This window comes from Pelophylax lessonae, assembly GCF_965119305.1.
Source record: "Pelophylax lessonae genome assembly, chromosome: 7".
Taxonomy (NCBI): Eukaryota; Metazoa; Chordata; class Amphibia; order Anura; family Ranidae; genus Pelophylax; species Pelophylax lessonae.
This window is the reverse complement of record NC_138774.1, coordinates 116,094,377-116,119,151: the sequence shown is the minus strand read 5'-3', so window position 1 is coordinate 116,119,151 and position 24,775 is coordinate 116,094,377. Positions and strand designations below refer to the sequence as shown.

General features: G+C 41.8%; 1 protein-coding gene across 1 annotated transcript in view; it reads right to left on the bottom strand.

Moving 5' to 3' along the window:
• LOC309560528 (interleukin-13 receptor subunit alpha-1-like) overlaps positions 1–24,775 on the bottom strand; it is a 142,302-nt gene that overhangs the window by 35,982 nt on the left and 81,545 nt on the right. The window contains exons 4-6 of the mRNA XM_082264159.1: positions 12,480–12,600; positions 7,788–7,972; positions 6,330–6,478 (exon numbers count right to left, since the gene is read on the bottom strand). Of these exons, the coding sequence (XP_082120285.1) occupies positions 6,330–6,478; positions 7,788–7,972; positions 12,480–12,600 (455 nt within the window). The remainder of the gene's footprint in view (positions 1–6,329; positions 6,479–7,787; positions 7,973–12,479; positions 12,601–24,775) is intronic.

Sequence of the window (24,775 nt, the reverse complement as noted above, 5' to 3'; positions counted from 1 at the left end):
TTTGATTCGTCTGACCACAGAACAGTTTTCCACTTTACCACAGTCCATTTTAAATGAGCCTTGGCCCAGAAAAAACGCCTGCGCTTCTGGATCATGTTTAGATATGGCTTCTTTATTGGCCTATAGCGTTTTAGCCGGTAATGGCGAATGGCACGGTGGACTGTGTTCACCGAAAATGTTTTCTGGAAGTATTCCTGATCCCATGTTGTGATTTCCATTTACAGTAGCATTCCTGTATGTGATGCAGTACCGTCTAAGGGCCAGAAGATCACAGGCATCCAGTATGGTTTTCCGGCCTTGACCCTTACGCACAGAGATTGCTGCAGATTCTCTGAATCTTTGGATGATATTATGCACTGTAGATGATGATAACTTCAAACTCTTTGCAATTTTGCTCTGAGAAACTCCTTTCTGATATTGCTCCACTATTTTTCGCCGCAGCATAGGGGGAATTGGTGATCTTCTGCCCATCTTGACTTCTGAGAGGCTCTTTTTATACCCAATCATGTTCCCAATTGACCTAATAAGTTGCAAATTGGTCCTCCAGCTCTTCCATATATGTGCATTTAACTTTTCCGGCCTCTTATTGCTACCCGTCCTAACTTCTTTGGAATGTTTAGCTCTCATGAAATCCAAAATGTGCCAATATTTGGCATGACAATTCAAAATGTCTCACTTTCAACATTTGATATGTTATCTATATTATATTGTGAATAAAATATACGTTTATGAGATTTGCAAATTAGTCCATTCCTTTTTTAACTCACAATTTGTCCCAACTTTTTTGTATATATATATATATATATATATATATATAGATAGATAGATAGATATCAATGTATGGTCTGTACTGAACAGATATATATAAACTGACAGATACTCAATTGCCCTATATATATATATATATATATATATATATATATATATATATATATATATATATATATATATATATATATACACACTGTATAGGCATCAATCGGTCAGTTCAGTATAGACCATACTTTGAGGTCTATATACAGTGCCTTGCGAAAGTATTCGGCCCCCTTAAACTTTGCGACCTTTTGCCACATTTCAGGCTTCAAACATGAAGATATAAAACTGTAATTTTTGTGAAGAAACAACAAGTGGGACACAATCATGAAGTGGAACGAAATTTATTGGATATTTCAAACTTTTTTAACAAATAAAAAACTGAAATTTGAAATTGGAGCGTGGGAAATTATTCAGCCCCCTTAAGTAAATACTTTGTAGCGCCACCTTTTACTGCGATTACAGCTGTAAGTCGCTTGGGGTATGTCTCTATCAGTTTTGCACATCGAGAGACTGAAATATTTGCCCATTCCTCCTTGCAAAACTGCTCAAGCTCAGTGAGGTTGGATGGAGAGTGTTTGTGAACAGCAGTTTTCAGTTCTTTCCACAGATTCTCGATTGGATTCAGGTCTGGACTTTGACTTGGCCATTCTAACACCTGGATATGTTTATTTGTGAACCATTCCATTGTAGATTTTGCTTTATGTTTTGGATCATTGTCTTGTTGGAAGACAAATCTCCGTCCCAGTCTCAGGTCTTTTGCAGACTCCATCAGGTTTTCTTCCAGAATGGTCCTGTATTTGGCTCCATCCATCTTTCCATCAATTTTAACCATCTTCCCTGTCCCTGCTGAAGAAAAGCAGGCCCAAACCATGATGCTGCCACCACCATGTTTGACAGTGGGGATGGTGTGTTCAGGGTGATGAGCTGTGTTGCTTTTACGCCAAACATAACGTTTTGCATTGTTGCCAAAAAGTTCGATTTTGGTTTAATCTGACAAGAGCACCTTCTTCCACATGTTTGGTATGGTCTCCCAGGTGGCTTGTGGCAAACATTAAACAACACTTTTTATGGATATCTTTAAGAAATGGCTTTCTTCTTGCCACTCTTCCATAAAGGCCAGAATAGTGCAGTATACGACTGATTGTTGTCCTATGGACAGAGTCTCCCACCTCAGCTGTAGATCTCTGCAGTTCATCCAGAGTGATCATGGGCCTCTTGGCTGCATCTCTGATCAGTCTTCTCCTTGTATGAGCTGAAAGTTTAGAGGGACGGCCAGGTCTTCGTAGATTTTCAGTGGTCTGATACTCCTTCCATTTCAATATTATCGCTTGCACAGTGCTCCTTGGGATGTTTAAAGCTTGGGAAATCTTTTTGTATCCAAATCCGACTTTAAACTTCTCCACAACAGTATCTCAGACCTGCCTGGTGTGTTCCTTGTTCTTCATGATGCTCTCTGCGCTTTAAATGGACCTCTGAGACTATCACATTGCAGGTGCATTTATACGGAGACTTGATTACACACAGGTGGATTCTATTTATCATCATTAGTCATTTAGGTCAACATTGGATCATTCAGAGATCCTCACTGAACTTCTGGAGAGAGTTTGCTGCACTGAAAGTAAAGGGGCTGAATAATTTGGCACGCCCAATTTTTCAGTTTTTTATTTGTTAACAAAGGTTGAAATATCCAATAAATTGAATTCCACTTCATGATTGTGTTCCACTTGTTGTTGATTCCTCACAAAAAATTACAGTTTTATATCTATTTTTGAAGCCTTAAATCAAAATGTTGCAAAGTTCAAGGGGGCCGAATACTTTCGCAAGGCACTGAATGTATGTATATATATATATATATATATATATATATATATATATATATATATATATATATATATATATATATATATATATATCAATTGAGTATCTACCGGTCAGTTCAGTAAACACTCTGGGGGCGGAGGCGAAACCAAAGGGTAACGCCACAAATTGATAATGCTCCTCTGCCACCTACTGATGTGTAGATATGCATCTTTGATATCTATGGAGGCTTAGAAATTTCCCTGATGCAGAGATGCTTCTACCGTGCGTATGGAATTCATCTGAAACCTCTGTACCCGCACGAAGCAGTTCAGGGCCTTGAGATCCAGGATGGGATGCACCTTGCCTTCTTTACTGGGCACGGTGAATAGGTTTGAATAAACCCCTGAAAACATTCCTGAGTGGGAATCGGCACAATCACTCCTTGCGACAGCAAGTCGTGTACCGCCCCTTGCAAGTCCTTTAACCGGACTGGGTATAATTGAAGATTGGACGGGAAGAATCTGTCCGATGGACGAGACTGGAATTCGATCTTGTATCCTAATCGGATCAGTTTGTGAACCCATTTGTCCTAAATCAAGGAGGTTCAGGGTTCCTGAAAGAATCCAAGACGTCCCCCCTCCCCAGACTCGGGCGCCCCTTCATGCAGCCAAGGACTTGTCTGCAGGTCCAGATTGGACGGACCTAGATTTTCCCGACCATGGCTTCTTGGAACCCCCAGAAGACCTAAACGGTTTACCTTTTTCTTGCGACCCAGTGGCACGATAAAGACGTTTGTGAGCAGTAAAGAAAGCCCCGCCTAGTACGCGGTGCCTTGCCCTTAGAGGATTGGGGCAGATTAGTGCTCTTACCCCCCCCCCCCCCGTGATACCTTTAATCAACTCATCCAGGGAGGATCCAAACAGCCTCTCCCCTGTAAAAGGAAGATCAGTCAAGGCCTTTTTAGAAGCCTGGTCAACCGACCAGCATTTCAGCCATACCATGCACCTAATAGAAATCCCTCACTGCTGACCTCCTGGCCACCAACAAAGCTGAGTCAAGGGACGTATCACACATGAACACCAGGGCTTAGGTCAACTGGTCTATTCGTTTCAGTACCGCAGGGGGAAGCTGTGCCATTTCCAAGTTACTTTTCAGTAACTTCACCAATTCAGTAGCAGTCTGTGGTACTAAAACATTCACAAAGGTAGCTTTTAACATGTGACCTGCTACCACATGTATATGGTGGGAAAGGGATTCCATCTGTCTATCCACGGGACCTGGAACGGTTGGAGACTCTTCCACCGGTACCAGAGTCTCTTTATTTAACCTGCCCACCGGAGAATCCACTTTCGGTGGTACAATCCTCCTATTGGACACCGCCTCCGCAAAAGGATAACGGCATGCAAAACGCTTAGGCACCACCAACTTGTGCTTAATGCGTCGCCATTGTCCATCCACAATAGTATGAAACATTTCTGGACAAGGAAACACCTTACCCGATTTACAGGATTTGCGGGAGCCAAAAGACACCTGCATATCTGACGCTGTAGGTTCATCAGCCAATTTTAGGTATATTGTTTGTTCGGATCATGGAGTCTGGATGGGTATTGCCAACATCCCCAATATAATATTAGACAAAAAGTTGGGTTCTCCTAGTAGCGGGACTTTACAGTTCACGCCTCTCACCAGCTCTCCATTAGTGATGTAACCTCATAGCCACATGTATTTAATCTGTTATTGTTTTTAATCCTTTTCTATTATGCATTACTCTGTTATTACAATTGTAGTTTAATAAATTTGGATTTTTGATGACAATTTGAGTATATCTTTTTGATGGGTGATTGCCTGTAAAGTCCCGCTACTAGGGGAACCCAACTTTTTTTCTAATCAGCCAATTTAAGGGCTTCCCGCACAGAAACTAGCATGGCTTCCACCAATGCGCGTTCCCGCGCGGCGGCTGATGAGAACAGGTCCTCTTCACCGTCAGAATGTGAAGACACCAACCCCTCAAGGTGGTCTGCGTCCGCGAAGACCATATCTGTCTCAGAATCCGAAGACCCTGCCAATGGAGGTGAGGGCGGAGGGCATTTGCGGCTGGCAGCACCAGAAATTACAAAAATCACTTTTGACATCAGGCTTTGCAAAAAAACTGCAATTTCTGGCTGCGACTGTGACTCAGAGGGTCCCACAGTTGCTTCCAAGGGTTCTGCAGGGGAATTTTTATCCTGGGACTCCATTGCTCAAATAAAAAAACTTTTGTGTAATGTCCCTTTAAGACCGCAAAAAATGCGGTCCCACTGATATTACTGCAGATTCACAATCCCTGATTATTATGTAATAATAGCAGAGCTCAAGAAGAACAAACCCACAGGGAAGCCCAGGAACGCTACCAGACCACAGAGAAACATCCAGCCTGATCAGTGTAAAAACGAAACTAACACTGTCTGCACAGGAAGAGGAAGAAGCTCTGCCTCTATCATTACAAGCCATCCCGCATGCCTGTCCATCCCATGGACCTCAAGAAAATGGCCGCTCATACATTCTCAATGGGGAAGTATAGAAAATGGCTGTCCATGCAAACGAATGCGAATAAAGAGATCATGAACCACGGCAAAATGGCTGCCCCCAAGGGGCGCCATGCAGTCTCCAGAACCTCCCAAAGGGGGCCAAGAACAATAGGCAGCTAAAGGTCCCTAGCAAGGGACCCATCCAGGACAATCCACCCTCCTCAAATAAGCACCATAATGGCTGAATTATTACTGCCCCCCCCCCCCCAGGGTAAAACCTGCTAGGGGTAGGGAAATGCCAAAGGATACACCAGATTAGTCCTCTGGGGGGGCCAGGGAACCGAGGGAGCCCCTAAAGTTCGAACATTACAGGGAGGGGCCCACGCCCACCCCGCGACCGCCAAGGGTGTTCGGGGGGGAACAATTTTACTCACCATACCATGGTACCAGATGGGCGCCACTCAGATAACCTCCCACCCAGGGTGGGGGCTGTCAGTAAAGGGGAAGCTGTGACTCAAGGCATTCCAGGGCGATGCGTCCCAGCTAGACTGCCCACTCACAGGCTCGTCCCCATCCAAAGGGGCACTGTCGTGGCGAGGCCTAGTTCTGGACTATAACCTGCTCACGCTCACTGGCAAGGCTGAGAGACCTTAAGAATCTAGATTATTTAGTGCGAAACCTCAACCAACTGTTGCTTGTAGTTCCTCTGGATCTTGGTCCTCGGGAACGAACTAGTTAAAAAATAAAAAGTCACAAAACTTTCCCTGTTACAGCAAAGAGAGCTAGGGAGCTAGGTCCTATTCCTAACACTAGGTAGAACAAACTGTTTCATGATAGCAGAGTCTAAGGGATTATGCCTGCAGGGACAGTCCCCATAGGCGTTGTTACGGTTTTTTTTTCCTGCCTAGTGCCTATTCCTAGAAGGAGGAGCCTTACATTATGAGTCATGAAGATAAGGAGCTGCGTCTGTCGACGAACGATAAAGAAAAACTTGGATGTACAGGAATAAAAATCCTTTGACAGGCAAAAAAAAAGCTCTCCCTTATGTATTTAGCTGTCTGCCTTGGAGTTCAGCATTTGTTATTTTAACTTGGAATATCTTTCGTTTTTGCTAAAGCAGCTTGCATGTTTACTTCTGTCCAAAAAAAATAGATTTTAACCATTTTTAGCATTTTTTTTAAGAACCACTGGAAAAAAATGTCATACCTTGTAGTTTTCATGGATTTCTCTACTGGATTTTTGTACTAGGACTTCATGTAGCACTTCTTTATGCACTTCCGTGTCATTCCAGCTGATGTGTATACTGTCATTTGAAGTGCGGTAGGCACTTTTTATGACTGGAGGCTTTAATTTTGCTAAAAAAAAATAAAAAAATACAAATTGGTTAAGACAATTTACAAACAGATAGCAATCGCTAAAATAAAGCACATGGTATGGTATTGAAACTACTGTATGTGTTTTATAGCAGTATCTGCACATATGTGCAAGGGCCTTCATTCACTTTAATTCATTTTTATATTTAAATTGTATTTATTTTTAATATACAAATATTGTTAAAAAGATTTGCATATCTACAACAACTACATATTACTATTTTCCCTTATCCCTCATTCCCCCTCCCCCACCCTCCTATGCCAGACGCTTCCCTCCCCCCTCACCTTTCCGACTTCCTACACCGCCACATAATTCTTTACATATTTATTGTTTTTTAAAAGTCTAGCCACTTTTCCCAAAATCCAGAAAAATTGTATATCCAGTTTTCTTCTCTACTACTCAAGTACTCCATATTATGTCAATAATTGATTCTTTTAAACCATTCCCTTAATGTAGGTCTTTCTGGGTCTAGCCATTTTTTTGATACTGCTTCTTTTGCTGCAGAAAATCTGGGACAGTTGGCAAGTGGGCAGTTGGGAGTTGAAGCAGAACTACTTGTTGAAGCAGAACAGACTACCAACAGGTGAGCTATTATCGTAGAAAGACATGCAATAAAATATGCCTAGCTGCAGGATCGCAGTCTTCTGCAGCTTACATCGCTGGCATTGTCCCTGTGTGCCAATGACTGACTCCTGTACATGAACAAGTGTTATGTCATCCAGCGCTGGCAAAGTTGCTGGTGCTGCCAATAGGCCTGGGACCGCTAGAGGAGATTATTTTTATTATACAGGATTTATACAGTGCACAACTTTACAATATAAAGGGAGACAATACAGCAACAATACAAGGGAGCTTACAATTTAAAAAGGAAGGGCTAGTGGAGCAAAAAGATGATAACTGTGATGGATGAACTGATGGGAGAAATAGAAGATTTGGTTATTATCTGAATGCATGATAAGCTTCCCTAAAGAGATGAGTTTTGCCTAAAAGTGGATAGAGTAGGACATAGCCTGACAGATTGGGGTAGGGAGTTTTAGAGGATGGGAGAGGCTCTGGAGAAGTCCTGGAGATGAGCATCGGAGACAAGGGAGCTAGAGAGCAGGTAAGTTTAGTTCCCCTTTAAGCTGTCAACTGACACAGTTTTGAGGATAGGAATGAGGAAGCTTACCTGACATTCTGTACAAGGCTTCGAGCTTACATGCTGATTAGTAATGTGTGTTTAGTATCTAGAACTTTATAACAGGGACATGCATAATGAGACATCTATTTTGTGTCTTCAGTTAAACATACCTATGTTATTGACGAACACATAGTAGAAATATGGCTTGACTTCCTTTGACCAGTCTGACACCGCTGTTACCAGTTTGCAGAAGTTAGAAAACGGTTCTTGAAATTTAAACTGGCATCCGGTAGGAATTCCATTGCTATAGGTATAGTTAGAGCAGGAACTCCCTGTAGGTAATAAATCATGAAACCTAAAACCAAGAGTGTAATGAGAAACAGAAACACATTATAGTAAATGTTTGACCAAAAAGATATTACAGCATAGCAAAATACAAGAGCAAAAATGTAATAGATTGCAATTTACCAGTTCTTGGATGGGGACTGCATTCATTTCCAAGCAAGTACAGAAAATACCTGTTCATCTTGCCAGAAATGCACTGCTCGTCACTTCATCTGAGCTACACTGAAATAAAACAAATGTTATTTAAACTACTAAATCCAATAAACCACAATGTAATGGAGATAAACAAAAGGAAGACATAGTAGTCCAGTCTGAGTAGAAACTATGGGTAAAAACGTTAGCTCCCTCAATAGATTTTTCCAGTATGACTATGTCTCACATTACTCCCCTTAATCATATTATCACACCATGCACAGGCCATGCAGAGATACATGCCCTGTCATCTTATACCCAGTATATGAACATTGGTAATCAGTTATTTGTCTGAATCTCTTTGTCTAAATCTCTCCTCTATGTGCCAAATAGATATTATAGATATCTAGAATAGATATCACTACTGTAGTAGAACATTGGGATGAGAGCAAACTCCCTTTAGCTCCATTCATACCTATGCATGTTCCCAGAAACACCCTTATTTCCTAATGACACCCCAAACACAGCTAGCGTGCATTTTGTCACTCGAAAAAATGCATCAAAAAGCGAAGGATAAAAAACAAACATACAAGGCTCACTGCCCAAAAAAGGTGCAGAAGCTTGGAGTGTTTGTTGCACATAGGGAAGCCTATTAACTATGTTGTAGCACAACAAATGTACAAAAAGTGTGAATATAAACATGCATAAATGCGTCGGACAGATATGAATAGGGCCCTACTGTGAACATTCTAACTATGATAATTGTATTCCTTCTACTGTATAAAATGATTGGCATATGATGAAATCATGCATGCCACAAGTAAGGGGATTTGAGCCCATTGTTCTCCTACTGTAGGGAACAGACTATAGGTAACTACTGCAGATATGGAGGTGACCTCAGATGTATATGAGGGAGACTCGGGTGAACAGATTACCATATTATTGGGCAGGATAAGACAAAACATGCATACTTGCATGTCCATTGCACAGTGTCGTAATGTAAGAGGGTAGCTTGAGATATCCTCATAAATGTAAAATCTTTGAATTAAGGGGTATATTTGATTGCAAATAATAATTATGTAGTATTAAAAATAAAGTGCCCACCAAAGCCTCTACTCTGATTGAACAAGATATGTCTCCAGTAGATGTCCACGCATTACCCTGGGGCTATAGTGAATCCTACCGTCCTCTCTCCAATCTTTCCCCTCTCACGGGAGCCACGCTTTGCCTCTGGAACCATTCACGTGGTCCCTTTTCATTGTCAACCAAACCAAGCCCACTCACCCCCACTATTTGACAACCTTTGGGCGGCACAGTGGTGTAGTGGTTAACACTTTCACCTAGCAGCAAGAGGGTCGCTGGTTCGAATCCCAACCACGACACTACCTATGTATGTGAGTTAGGGACCTTAGATTGTAAGCTATTTGAGGGTAGGGACTGATGTGAATGTGCAATGTATATGTAAAGTGCTGCGTAAATTGACAGCGCTATATAAGTACCTGAAATAAATAAATAAAAATAAATAAACCTATCTCTTCCAAGTAGATCTAATACATTATTGTTTGGTTTCTATGATAAATATGAATGGCCCATGGCTAAGTCCTATGTCTACTTGTCCACCGGTATTTTTGTACCCCAGGCGACTTCTGCCTGGGGCTCTTTAAATTGGCAAACGAGATTTCAACTTTCTTCCTACTGTAAGTCTCTCCATTCCACTGGTCATGTACATAGACCCTTTACTACATTTGAAGAACTGTGCTCCCCTTCAGGGGTGCCCCACCACACTCTCTCTACCATGAATAAATTAATTCAAACTAAATCTCAGGGGACCTTACCCACATTCACTAGAGAATGGTCCAGGGACTTGGGACACAAGATCATCACTGAGGACTGGCATGCAGCTTTTACATTTACTCATAAATTGTCTAACACTAGTTCTACTCTATAATATAAAAAAAATTATAAAGTACAGTATTACATTGGTTAGTGAGCATTATTCCTTCCAGAAACATGCTTGTAATCCAGAGCACTCATATTTCAAAGTGAATTTCCCCATAAGAAATAATGGAAATGGTTCATTCCACAACCATTTATTTGTATAAATAAAGATATGCTGCTATCATATCTATAGTACAGAACTGTATAAGCATGCCGTGCCCTCTATTAAATAGCATTATGTGTCCCCGTGCCTGTGTTGTATATAAAAAATGCAGATTTCTACCTATACAGTACTGTATCAAAGCGTTTCCCGGTGCTCACGTGACTCCTCGGTTCTCTGCTCCCCTCCTCCCCTGTTGATGTCAGCAGGAGTGCTTGGCCCCGCCCATCAGGGAGGAGAGCAGAGAGATGAGGAGTCACGTGAGTGCCAGGAGACTCTCTGATGTATGGTATATTCTGCATATTTTTTTACAGCACAGGCACAGGAACAAATAATGTATTTATCAGAGGGGATGGCATGCTTATACTGTACTAAACCATATTAACATTGCTAAACCACTTTAACATTGTGAGTGTAATATTGCTCGCATATCAAGGCAAAATTAAAAAAAAAAAAATGTTGCTCGTCTTTTAAAATGCTCGTAAACCAGGTTACTCGCAAACCAAGGTATTACTGTACTTGCTTCTTCGAATATTCAGTACGATTTGTGACACCTGTCGGAGATGCAATGTAGCCAGGGGAACGTATCTGCACATGTGGTGGGAATGTGATAAGCTTTCCTCCTTTTGGCGCAAAGTTTTTACAATTTATAACTAGATCTATGGTGAGTCCTTGGCTCCGGCGCCACACATAGCTTTATCTATCTATCTCGTCAGGATCATATAAACCTCAAAATCAAGTTTGCTGCAATAATTTCTTTCTGCTGCTTGTCAGTTGGTCTCCTCCTGCTGGATGTCCTCTTCCACTCCTTCCATTGCCCAATGTGCTGACATCATCAATGATATTATGCAGATGGAGGAGCGTTCGGCATGAGAGATTGACTCATGGGAAAAATGTAGGACCCTTTGTTTGGTCTGGGACCATTATTCCTCCTCGGAGTCCCTGTAGAAGCTAGTCTCCTTAGACTCTTAGCCAGTTTACCTTTTGGAGGAGATGACCTCCTGCAGTTGCTTGAGGGGATAACACCTGTCTTTGACAACCCTGGTTCTTAGGATCTTGAGCTATTGGAATACCTCGCTACCAGAGCCTGGTATTTCCTGATCCCCCTATTTTTCCATGCTCTTCCCCCCCCCCCCCACACACTTTTTTTTCTCTACCTAGGAAGATCCCACAGGTACTGTATGGTATATACTGTACATAGTTACGTTGGTCCAGGCTGGACTAACATAACTATGTAAAAACATCAATACCTGGAATTCTTCTTTAAAGATGGAATTTGGTTCCTTGACTCTTTACCAAAAATGAACATACCCCTATTCAGTGAACATTTCAGGTTTTGAAAGGTGTGCCTTGTTTTAAACAGCGGATACATTTGTTTTAAACTTTACATCCCAAGGGATTGAATTTTGATGATGGCATTTTTTTGTTTTTGGGAAATATGGGTGACAGTGTAAGAATGTTATTAGCAAATAAGTATTTATGGAATTTGTATTTACTACTTTGTTTTATAAGAAAAGAAGAACACCAATTGCTCTGCTAATAAGAGGGGTAACTTGCACCTTTGCACACATTCCACAAGCGTTTGCTGATTTCATGGGCTGGGTTGATCATGTGATGTAATTTTTAATACATTTAAATATATTGTGCTTGCTGAACACTTGATGAAGGCAATGGGATGTGGCCGTAAACCGATATTCATTCCTAAAGTTTATATTGGAATTGACTGCACCCGTCTGGAGAAAAGATTAAAGTACTTGCACTCATATCATCTGGTTCTTTAACTTACTGTTTAGACCGTGAAAAATTCCCTTCTCGATGTTTACATATTTTTCCCCCACTCCTGCATGGAAATAAATGAAAAAATGTATAAAAATATATTATATAGTAATATATATTAGATATTAATACACACACACAATATACACACACACACACATATATATATATATATATATATATATATACACACACACACACACACACACCTAATGTATCTCTTTACAGCATAAAAAGGCAAACTTCCATCTTGCTAATCCTGCCTCTATCTTCTTTGTGGAGAGCTTAAAATGCATCTTAAATTCTCAATTTCTCAAACAATATAGCAAATATAATATCATAAAGAAGGAAAGTATAACAAACAACCCTTATTATCTTTTTGTTTAAGTATCATTTGTGCCCAACCGCAGATTTTCATAAAATCTAGTTTCTATGGGTGGACACTTGGAGGGGGATTAATAAACATGCAAACTGAAGTCAATGCTGAATCTTGCTAGCCTTTCATACCAACCAGTAAATAAGGGTGTAGTTGACATTTGGAGGAGCATTTAGTCCTGGCTGCCAGGTGCATTGAACATATTCCAAATAGTACCAAATGCAGCTGAAGTTTCTCACGGAAGTATATGGATCGCCTGTCAAACAAAAGTAAATTAATACCCATGAATGTCTACTTAAAAAAAAAACACACTATCAATTACAAAATATACAGTTATGCTCAAAAGTTTGCATACCCTTGGAGAATTGATACCATTTCTAAAGAAAAGTGAGTAGGCAAAATCCACCCGTTTTTTTTTTTTTTTAAATAATGGTATTAATTGTAAATTGTAAGTCATAACAGAATGTCACAATCATAAAAAAATATGGCAACAAGTAAACAAATGAAATGACCCATGTTCAAAAGTCTGTACACCCTTAGTGCTTAATACTGTTTATTGTTCTCTTTAACATCAATGACAGCGTGGGGTCTTTTGTAATAGTTGTCTATGAGGCCTCAGATTCTTGAAGGTGGTATAGCTGCCTATTTGTCTTGGCAAAACGCCTCCAGGTCATGCAAAGTCTTTGGTAGTCTTGCACGAACCGCACGTTTAAGATCTTTCCAGAGTGGCTCGATAATGGGTCAGGAGACTGATGGTCACTCCAGAACCTCCACCTTTTTCTGCTGACCCACTGGAGGCTCAACTTGGCTTTGTGCTTAGGGTCATTGTCATCCTGGAAAGTCTAAGAGTGCCTCAAGTGCAGCTTTCCTGCAGAAAATGCAAATACGGTACCACTACAGTGCTCATCAGTGATAATCAGTGCCTCTACAATGATCATCAGTGCCCTATTAGTGCTCCTCAGTGCCCAATAGTGCACATCAGTGCACAAACCATGAGTGCTCATCAGTGCCACCCTATCAGTGGATTTTCATCACTGCCGTAAAAAATGTGTAAGAAATGCTTTAAAAAAATTGACTTTTTAATACAGACTTACCTGTAAAATTTATTTCTTGAAGTACATTACAGACACAGAGCCATAAATCATAACATAGGTTATATAGCCACCTTTATACAGCAACCAATCAGAAAGGATGCCCTCCTATATAATCCTTCCTACACAGGAAGCACCTCAGTTTTGTAGCAAGCAATAAAGACCCCATAGAAGATGGGAGGGACCTCTGTGTCCCGTGACATACTTCAAGAAATTGATTTTACAGGTAAGTCTGTATTAAAAAATCAATTTTTCTTTTCGTACATCACGGGACACAGAGCCATAAATCATAACATATGGGATGTCCTAAAGCAATGTATCTGAGGGGAGGGGGGACACCAGAAAATACCTCCATCCGACCACAAAAAAGGATTACACTGCTGCCCGCAGAACACTGTGGCCAAATGCAGATTCCTCCTGGGACCCAACATACACTCGATAAAAATGAGTGAATGTATGCACCGACAATCAGGTCGCGGCCTTGCAAACCTGAGCCATAGAGGCTTGATGGAGATGTGCCCAAGTAGGAACCTACTCCCCTGGTAGATTGTGCCTTTAAAGGAAAAGGTGGAACCTTCCCTTCTAAACCATACGCCTGGGTAATAACCTGTCAAATCCAATGAGAAACTCTAGACTTAGATGCTGCCAACCCTTTCCTGGGCCCTTCTGGCAGCACAAACAGGCTCTCGGTAAAACTTAGTGCAGGCATTACAGCAAGAGAATGCAATAACATTTCCTCCTCTGAGTGAAGATCTGGAAAAAAGGAAGGCAGTATAATGTCCTGATTCAAATGAAAGGCGGACACAACCTTGGGCAAAAAAACTTGGATGTGGATGTAGAATCACCCTATCTTGATGGAAACTCAAGAATGGTTCTTTACGAGAAAGAGCTGCTATTTCTGATACCCTTCTAGCTGAAGTGATCACAATCAAAAAGACCAGTTTTCTGGTCAAAAGAACCAGGGGAACCTGCCCCAGAGGTTCAAAAGGCTGTATCACTGCCAACACCAAATTTAAGTCCCAAGGACACAATGGTGGCTTCACAGGCAGAAGCAAAACATTATTCCCCGGACATAGGTCTGAAGCAATGAATGGGAAGCGATCAAATCTTGGAAGAAAACTGATAAGGCTGAAATTTGCCCCTTTAATAGTGCTCAAGGCTAGTTTCCTATCCACCCCTGCTTGAAGGGAAGCTAGAATACTCCCAATTATATATTTGCGAGCATGCCATTTCCTGGTGTTTATCAGCGCTTGAGCTGCAGGGCCAGGTACACCTCGCTGCTTAAAGATAAAGGCTTCAATAGCCAAGCCTTCAGACTGTACAGCAGGGTGGAATATCGGAGCTTGCGAGAGTAGGTCTTGACGCAGTGGAAGAGCCCAAGGCCTCGTCACTGCCAACCTTTGGATTTGTGCATACCAAACCTTCCTTGACCAAGCTGGAGCTACCAGAATTACTGGTTTCCCTCTAGCTGGATCCTGCTCACCAGACGTGGCATCAGCTGCACCAGAGGGAAGGTATAAATCAGGGAATACTCCTCCCAAGGAGTCACCAAAGCATCCACTCCGACTCCGAGTGGATCCTTGGTCCTAGACACAAACCTCTTTCATTTGTTGTTGAACCTAGATGCCAACAGATCTACAGTACATCTGGGACCCTCTAGCGTAGGCAGATTGATTGATAAATCTTGGGATGTAAGGACCATTCCCCCAGAAACATCTGTTGCGGGCTCAAAAAATCTGCCTGACAGCTCTCTATTCTAAGAATAAAAACTGCTGTCAGGCATGGCACAAACTTCTCTGCCCAGGATAGGATGATATCCACCTCTTTTTGGGCTAACTGAATTTGTGCCTGCTTGATGGTTGATATAAGCCATGGCTGTGGCATTGTCGGATTGCACCCTGACAAGGTGATCCCAAAGTCTGGACATCCAGTATTTCAAGCCCGACTGACTGCTCGGATTTCCAGAATGTTGATGGGGAGACGTCTCTCTACCCAAGACCATATCCTCTGGACAGTGGGTTCCTCCAGAACCGCTCCCCAGACGGAGAGCCTGGCATCTGTAGTCACCACTTTCCAGGTCGCTGGAAGAAAGGATTTCCCCTTCTCCTGATATCTGGTCAACAACCACCAATTCAAACTGACGTGCTCTTGGTACCAGAGACATGGACCAGTCCAGAGACTGAACCTTTCCGGTCCATGTAGACAGAATGTTGTTCTGTAAGGGTTTGGTATGGAATTGAGCATAGGGAATTCCCTAGTAACATAATGCAAAGACTTATAGAAGGATATCTCATCCTTACCACAGATCGAACCAGATCCTTCAGGTCTGTGACCCTTCTTGTTGGCAAGAATATCGTTGCCTGTACCGTGTCCACAAGAAGACCCAGATATTCAAGAAGCTGGACCGGATGTAATGCTGACTTTGCCAAGTTTAATATCCAACCCAGACATTCTAAGAACTGTACTGTCTGGAGGACATTTCGGCTTAAAAACGAAGCCGATCGATCTATTAGTAATAGATCATCCAAATATCCTATTACAAATATTCCTCTGACTTTATAACCGCCTATACTGGCGCTAGGATCTTTGTGAACACTCTTGGAGCTGTGGCTAACCCAAAAGGCAGGGCCACAAACTGAAAGTGTCGGTTTTCTATTGCAAAGCGTAGAAACCTTTGCTGAGCCTGCAATATAGGCGAGTGAAGATATGCATCCTTGATGACTATGGATGCTAGAAATTTCTCTCCCTGCAGGGAGGCTAAGACTAAATGAATTGACTCAATGCGGAAAGCACGAACATTCAGAAACTGGTTTTAGAGTTTTTAGATCCAGAATAGGTCTCACATCCCGCTTGGTTTGGGGATTATGAACAGATTTGAGTAAAAAACCCCTGAACCTTTCATTCTCTGGAACCTCTATTATCACTCTTTGAGCCCTCAGCTGGTCAAATGCCAGAAAGAGACTTTTTTAGGGGATCTGTCAGTACAGTAAACCCCCCTCCATTGCGGGGGTTACGTTCCGGACCCAGCCGCGAAAAGTGAAATTCTGCGAAATAGAAAAACCCTATTAAAATGCATTGTAGGCATGTTTTTTTACTGTCACTGTACGTGTAAAAGCATTTTAAGGTCTTTTAACACACTTTTAAAACAATAGAAACTCATTTAAACACATAAAAGATACTAAGAGACAGAGCAAGAGCTGTGAAAAACACAAAAATATTTCATTTTTAATGATTTATATAGTAAAATAACATTACAAAAAAAAACGCGAATTACCGGGACCGCAAAAACTGAACCGCGATGGAGCGGGGGATTACTGTATACTCAACCTATAAACCAAGGATACTGGAACACACGATTTCCAGATTGTATCCCTGCGAAATGGTAAAGATAACCTCGTTGCCTTGGATCGATTCCACCCAAACCTTTGAGAACTGCAGCAGCCTTCCCCCCACCCAAGTGAGTGGGGGCTCCCCTTCACAGAGTAGATCAAAAACGAAGGGATTTCCAGTCACTACTTACCAACCAGCCAGCAACCAGCCAAATTAACCTGTCTAACAGTATGCGTTAAAACCAGGGGTTTAGTTGCACACATTTGCAAATACATGCGTAAGCTGCAGGCTGCGCCAAGGCACCCTGATATCTGCAGTCCCTAACTCTACCTTTAAAGAGTCTCCACAATGGAAGCACATGCATTCTGATGAAATTGATACAGAGTAGGCTTAGAGGAAAATGTGGCTGATCTCTGTGCCCAGGGCTTTTACTGACCCTGCCCTGAAGGCTTGGTTCCGGACCCAGATGGTTGAAGCCATTGCCCCCATCTGGAATTAGAAGCACTGGCAGTATGAGTGCCAGGGATCTTAAAAGAAGGACCCTTGCTCTTCCTTTTCACAGGTAGAAACGTACTCTTCCCCCTGAGATCTTTTGGATATACTTATCCAGATCATCACAAAAAAAGGCATTCTCCCTGAACAGGGAAACCAGCCAGTAAGTTTTTAATGTTAATTAACATAAAGTGCGAGGTAGATCTGACAGATCTTCCACGGACTCTCCTTGAGAAGGAACTGTCTTGGACACCCGCTTCATGTGGTCTTTTGAAGACTGACAAACTTCTATGGCCGCTACTGCTGGTTGTATCGCAGATCCTGCAACCGCTAAGGAGGCTTTCATTAAAGATTCCAAATGCTTATCTGCTGGATCTTTAAAAACCTGGCCATTATCCACAGGGCAGGTTATATTCTTGTTAACAAAAGAAATGGCAGCATCCACAGTGGGTATAAACAATTTCTTAGTAAACTTTTTCCTCCATATGATACAATAGAGAAAACCTTTTAGGAGGAACAAAAAAATCCTATCAGGATGGTCCCAATCATTATGCATTTCTTGCTCCACGAGCGGATGTATGGGAAATGTCCGAGGACTATGAGGAGGGCGCAATGAGCCTAGGGAGGAAAATTAGATTTCAGCTGTCTCTAAGGGAGGAAATTTGTGTCCAGACCGGACCATTTCAGTAAGAGACTGAACCAACAATCTCTGGGTTTGAGAGGCTGACAGAGACTCCTCTGGCCCTCACTCCCAAGAAGTGGAAACCTCAGCTTGACCTTCTGTAGGGTCATCATCAGCTACTTCTTCCACATCCTCTGCCCAATCTTGAACTGAATTTAGGGGGTGGCTCAGGTGAGGGGGATCTAACACGTTTCTTCCCTCTTAGTGATGCCGCAATCATATCAGCAATCTTACCCTCAAGGCTGGCTAATGCCGATGTCAAATTGTCCTTAGTGACATAGGTTGCGGCAGAAGCACCTCAGGTAGCTATTATGTCTGACCACCTGTAATGGCTCATATTGGCTAGTCTCCTCTGACTGTTCAGGGGGAATAGACACAGAGGAAGCACTGCTAGGACCTTCAAGGCCTGACAGTGGCATCACAGTGCCCCTTCCAACTGTGCCCCCCAGCCTTCTTTGGGGCAGACATTGCTTTATAGACAAACTTGAGGTACTAATTTCATTGTAGCCAAGGCTTGTGCCAAGCTTATACAGCTTATCGCACACAGCACTGATTATCCCAAGATACAAGACCTGTTTGTGCCAGTAAACATACACCCACAGTGACTCGAACAACCCAGCTGCTGCTGCTCTGTGTCCCCTTCAGCCTCAGCAGAGGCTAGTGCACTGGAAACAGTTCCTTCTAAATTGCGCCCATTTATGCTGTACTGCGCGTGCATGGTGTGCTATGTGGCGTCCATGTGCACGCCAATTGCGCTAAAACACCCTCCATGTGGCGTATGCCTGTACTTAAAGGCGAAGATATTTGCGTGCCCATGAATAGGCCTTCGCCACAGACACGCTATCAAGGGAGGAGACAAACATTCAGGCTTATGCGCCAAAGCGAAAACAGCAATCACATGGGGTGAGAGTAGCTTATGCCCCGTACACACGTGCAGATTATCTGAAGACTTTTGTCTTCAGATTTACCTTTTCTATGTAGTGCAAGGGCCTGCCGGATTGCATACAAATTGAAAGTGTTTAGGTTTGACCTCATATTATATGGTTTTGGTAAGTCTGCAGACAAAAGTCTTCAGATAATCTGCACGTGTGTACGGGGCATTAGGCTGAATTTTGTTTGTCACAGCTGATACCTATTAGGTGATCAGCCCAGGGCAAGAAAACAGTGTGATAACAATAGGCAAAGAAATAATGTTTAAACAAACTTTGCATCATCCCACAACTGCACAAGCTCATATAATCACAATTGATATAAATAGCACATTTAATCCCTAAGGAAAAGCCAGAGCTTTCAACAAGATTTATTTTGCATAGCTTAACATCCACAGTCATGCACACATTGGTTTGTCACAGCTGATACCTCTTGAGTAATCAGCACAGGGTGAAAATAGTGTGTTAGAAAAACAAGCACAGAAACAATACTTAAACAAGATGTATTTTGCCTAGGCTTAACATCCATAGTCTCATGCAGAGACTAACATGGCACTCGGTCTCTGGTGTCTTTTTAAAGGGAACATTGCATAAAATATTTACAATTTGCAAATATGCCAGCAACTTTTACCTTCAAGGTTTGCTATATGAGTAAATATTTTAAATTGGACTCACTAGTCCTGCTGCAGGATTCTGTTTTGAAACAGGAGTCCAATCTTCACCCATCACGGCGAGCTTTGTCTTGGCGTCCTTCAAGGACTGGGTCCCCTTTTTTTAGAGGGGCTATGGCCTTAGACCTGTAGAGCACCCTGCATGGAGCGCCTTTGGGGTTTGGTATTCCAAGGGTCCGATTCCCAGGGTCCATCACCTAAAAAGGACAGCATTACAGGCAAAACCTCATATCTGCTTCCCGAGGCTCAGGTACCATCTTTTTAGTCCATTGACTGTTTTAGATGGATCCGATAGCTAACCCCTCAGATTCAGAGATCTTTGATCGGGGTATGTAGTCTTTCTTCTTTGAAATGTGGAAAGACTCTCCACAGTGTCCATCACCTTTAGACACTGGTGAAAAAACTGAGGTTCTTCCTGTGTGGAAGGGGTGTGGAAGGGGTTATATAGGGGGGGTATAAACAAAAAAGTCCTGGCGCTGTGGTTGCGGTAATCAGACGGCGGGGCTGGGATAATGGGGTCGGACAATGTCCCAAGGGGGTCCACCTTCAATGTCACGTCCAAGTCTGGGCTGCTGCCTACCCTAACCCAGATTCCAACTGGGTGGAGGGAATAGCAACACAAAAAAAAAAAAATCGGGTATGATGGCGCTCCCGGACAAAATGACATGAAAAAGAAAGAAAAAACTTTTGTGCTGCTCGGGATCTGGATAATAAACTTGTTTATTAAAATCAATAAAATTGGCTCACGGTCAAGGAAAAAACAATGGTGTGCCAGGGAAGTAAAGCTGAGCATGTAGACATAGTACCAAGGGGGGGGATGACTCAAACAGCAAGGAGGACCCAGAGGCAGGGAAACAACGCCTTACCACCAGTAAGGTCTGGACAGTGTGTCACCTGTGGATGGGCTGACCGACAGCCTCGATCGGATCGGGAGCCTTCGCTGCGGGTGAGCCTCCAGATGGGGCGATGCCTGGGGTGAGGAGAGGTTGATGGAGGGGTGGTATCCTCAAACCCCGACCTGCAGCTCCGGTGGTGGTGCGCGCCCGAGGTGGCAGCGGCCGCTGCTCGTCAGTCCCTGCTGACGCGGCGCCGGGAGATGACGTCACCAGGCGCCTAGCGCCGATGTGCGCACCAGGGGCTGGGCCCACGATGTAGCCGGAAGTGTGGAGGTGGCTCAACAACGACCCGGCTCTTGCATCACCAAAGAGTCACCTGGCGGAGCTATTGGGAAATGCCACAATTGGAGGGAAATGACATGTTTCGGGCCAAGCCCTTCTTCAGATCTCCTGTGGCTAACTGATAATGGCACATATATAGGGTATGTTTTTTCCTTGACCGGGAGCCAATTTTATTGATTTTAATAAACAAGTTTATTATCCAGATCCCGAGCAGCACAAAAGTTTTTTCTTTCTTTTTCATGTCATTTTGTCCGGGAGCGCCATCATACCCGATTTTTTTTTTTTGTGTTGTTATATAGGGGGGGGGCATCTTTTCTGATTGGTTGCCAGTGTCCTGCACCTAAAGGTAGCTATATAACCCATATGTTATGATTTATGGTTTGGTGTCCTGTGATTTTCCAAAAAACTTGTGGAAATAAATGACATGTTCAAAAGGCTCATCATGCCTCATAGAATATTATACACAAAATTAAGCAGCGCTAGCACTCAAGTGATATATTATAATACTGTTTTCCAATTAAAATATATAAATAACACTCTAATAGTATGTGCTCAATTGTGTAAAAAATCCTCATAAAAAATATTCATAATAAAACTACATTAGTAGAACGCAATCTAGTGATAATAAAGCAGTTGCACTCTATATACACATTTTTTACACACTTTCTTTATATATATTTTTTATTTCATATTTTTTATTTATATATCTTTCACATAATTCAAAGTTATAATTGATTGATTCACCAGAGTATCCATAAGCGCGGGTATAAATTAGTTTTTCACATGTCTCATAGAATATACGTTGGGGTGTTTGCTTTCCAAAATAGAGTAATTTTGTGGGCATTTCCATTGTCCTGGTGCTCCAGGGCCTTCAAAAATGTGATAGGTTGTCATGAAATTATATGTGTAATTTATGCTCCTAGAACGCTCGACGGGGCTCCTTGCATTTTGGACCTCTGAATGTGGCAAGGCTGTGTAAAAGTTTCACACATGTGGTATTGCCATACTCAGGAGGAGTAGCAGAATGTATTTTGGGCTGTAATTTTTGCTATGTATTTGCTATGTGTTAGAAATATCTTAAAAATTGACAACTTTGTGCAAAAAGAAATGCATTTAATTTTCTTTCCACATTTTCCAAAAGTTTGTGGGAAAAAAATGACATGTTCAAAAGACTCATTATGCCTTAAGGAATATATGTTGGGGTGTTTGCTTTCCAAAATGGGGTCATTTTGTGGGCATTTCCATTGTCCTGGTGCTCCAGGGCCCTCAAAATTGTAATAGGTAGTCAAGAAGTTAGATGTATAATTTATGCTCCTAAAACACCTGACGGTGCTCCCTGCATGTTGGGCCTCTCTATGTGGCCAGACTGTGAAAAAGACTCACACATGTGGTGTTGGAAGGCAACATGCATTCTAAGATCAGATGTTTCTAGATGTTTGGAACCTGATTACACCTGGTCTGGAATGCCAGTAGAGAAAGTTTACTTAGCATGGGAATTCATATCCTCACAGGATGTTCTCCCATAGGCCCCCTGTTGTGAGGTATGAGGGTATAGGAGCCTCAAATAAGACCTCCTGGGTAGGTTATACTAACATCAAAGGCCGAAAGATGAAAGATGGCCTGGGTCAAAAACAGTCGGGGCTATAATATGCTTCCTTGAAAAAATTAGATACTTCCTGTTGATTAGGAAGGGCCTCTTATGAATTGTCATTGGACAAGCAGACAGTGGTTGTTTATTTGGGTTGTGTCTGAGTGGACTTTAAAAGCAATCACCAGCTAGAATTCTGTCTCTTGGCTCTCTTTGCTCTCTTTTGCCTCTCTTGTGCACTTGAGCCCAGACTGAAATATATCGAATCCCGAGGACGCCCATATGTAAAGTATTATCTGTGATCGTTTTGTCTTATATGCTCTGTAGTATCCTTTTAGTGTTTTATGTTAGCATTTCTACTTTCTTTATAATAAATTAGATCCTTGCTTATTTAAGCAGTGTGTTTATTTTTATAGCTAGCATTGTTATTGTACCCTTAATTAACCTTATCAGAGCTTTGATAGACTATTATAGGAATAGACAAGAGAATACATGTTTATAATAAATAGGGGAGGTCGTAAACCACCTAATTTCATGTGGTATCGCCATACTTAGGAGGAGCCGCAGAATGTGTTTTGGGGTATAGTTGCAAGTATGCATATGCCATGTGAGATAAATAACCTGTTATTATAAAACAATTTTGTAAAAAAAATTAAAAATCTTCATTTTTCAAGAAATTGTGGGGAAAAAATACAACTTCAAAAAACTCACCATGCCTCTTACTAAATACTTTGGAATGTCTTCTTTCCAAAAATGGGTTATTTGGGGGTATTTGTACTTTCTTGGCTTGTTAGTGTCTCAAGAAATGGGAAATATTCGATGATTGGCAAAATAGCTTGTAGACTCTATAACCTTCACAAAGACCAAATAATATTCACTGATTTGGGTTTTATTAAAGAAATGTAGCAGTATAAATTTTGGTCAAAATGAATAAAGACAAATTACTAATTTTCTAAGTTTTATAACAGAAATTAAGAACAATGCTTTTTTTTTTTTTTGCAAAAGGTTTTGTCTTTTTTTATTTAAAGCACAAAAAATAAAATGTGGTGAATAAATACCACCAAAAGAAAGCTCTATTTGTGTGGAAAAAAAAAAGACAAACATTTCATATGGGTACGGTGTTGCATGACTTAGTAATTGTCAAGTGTGAGGGCCCTGAAAGCTGAAAACTGGCATGGTTAGGAAGGGGGTATAAGTGCCCAGTGGGCAAGTGGTTAAGAGTGGGGATGGTATTCTTGTTGCTATGGGGTTTATTTACTACAACTAGAGAAGGCAGAACTAGTCACAATTTTGCACAGAAACCAATCAGCTTCCAGGTTTTATTGCCAAAGCTTAACTGAACAAGCTGGGGTTAGACGATGATTAGTTTCTATGCAGAAATGTGACTACTTTTGCCATCACTAGCTTTAGGAAATAAACCTCTATAGGTCTTGTTTACCCCTCTCAAAACATAGCCCCTTATATTTGTAATCATAAAGCTCTATTTTGGTCTTGTCACTCCAGATTACAGTCTGCCAGAAGCTGTGAGGCATATCAAGATGTTGCCAGGCATATTGTAGCTGGGCTTTTTTGTGGCATTGGCGTGGTAAAGTCTTCTTTCTGGCAACTTGACCACGCAGCTCATTTTTGTTCAAGTATTGTTGTATTGTGCTCCTTGAAACAACCACCCCATCCTTTCCAGAGCAGCCTGTATTTCTCCTAAAGGTTACCTGTGGGTTTTTCTTTGTTTCCCTAACAATTCTTATGGCAGTTTTAGCTTCAATTTTCCTCGGTCTACCTGACCTTGGCTTGGTATCAAGAGATCTCCGAATTTTCTGCTTCCTAGTAATCTATTGAACTGTACTGACTAGCATATTCAAGGCTTTGGATTTTTATTCTTTTCCATCTTTATAAAGTTCCATTACCTTGTTAAACAGGTCTTTTGACAGTTATCTTCTGCTCCCCTTGGCTTAGTATCTAGCCTGCTCTGTGCATCCATGTGAGAGCTAACAAACTCATTGGCTATTTACAGGTGCATCTCGTAAAATTAGAATATCATTAAAAAGTTAATTTATTTCAGTAATTCAATTCAAAAAGGGAAACTCATATTTAATTGCTGGCCAATAAAGCACAGTAATACTATAATCAATAAACCAGGTATTGGTACTTTTAGCAGTGTAAGCAGGTGCCATGTCCTGCTGGAAAATGAAATCAGCATCTCAGCAACTCGCCTGACCTAAACCCCATAGAAATTCTATGGGGTATTGTCAAGAGGAAGATGAGAGACACCAGACCCAACATCAAGACAAGCTGAAGGCCACTATTAAAGAAACCTGGGCTTCCATAACATCTCAGCAGTGCCGCGGCTGATCGCCTCCATGCCACGCCGCATTGATGTTGTAATTCATGCAAAAGGAGCCCCAACCAAGTATTGCATGCATACTATACTGTACATGGACATACTTTTCTGTAGGCCAACATTTCTATATTA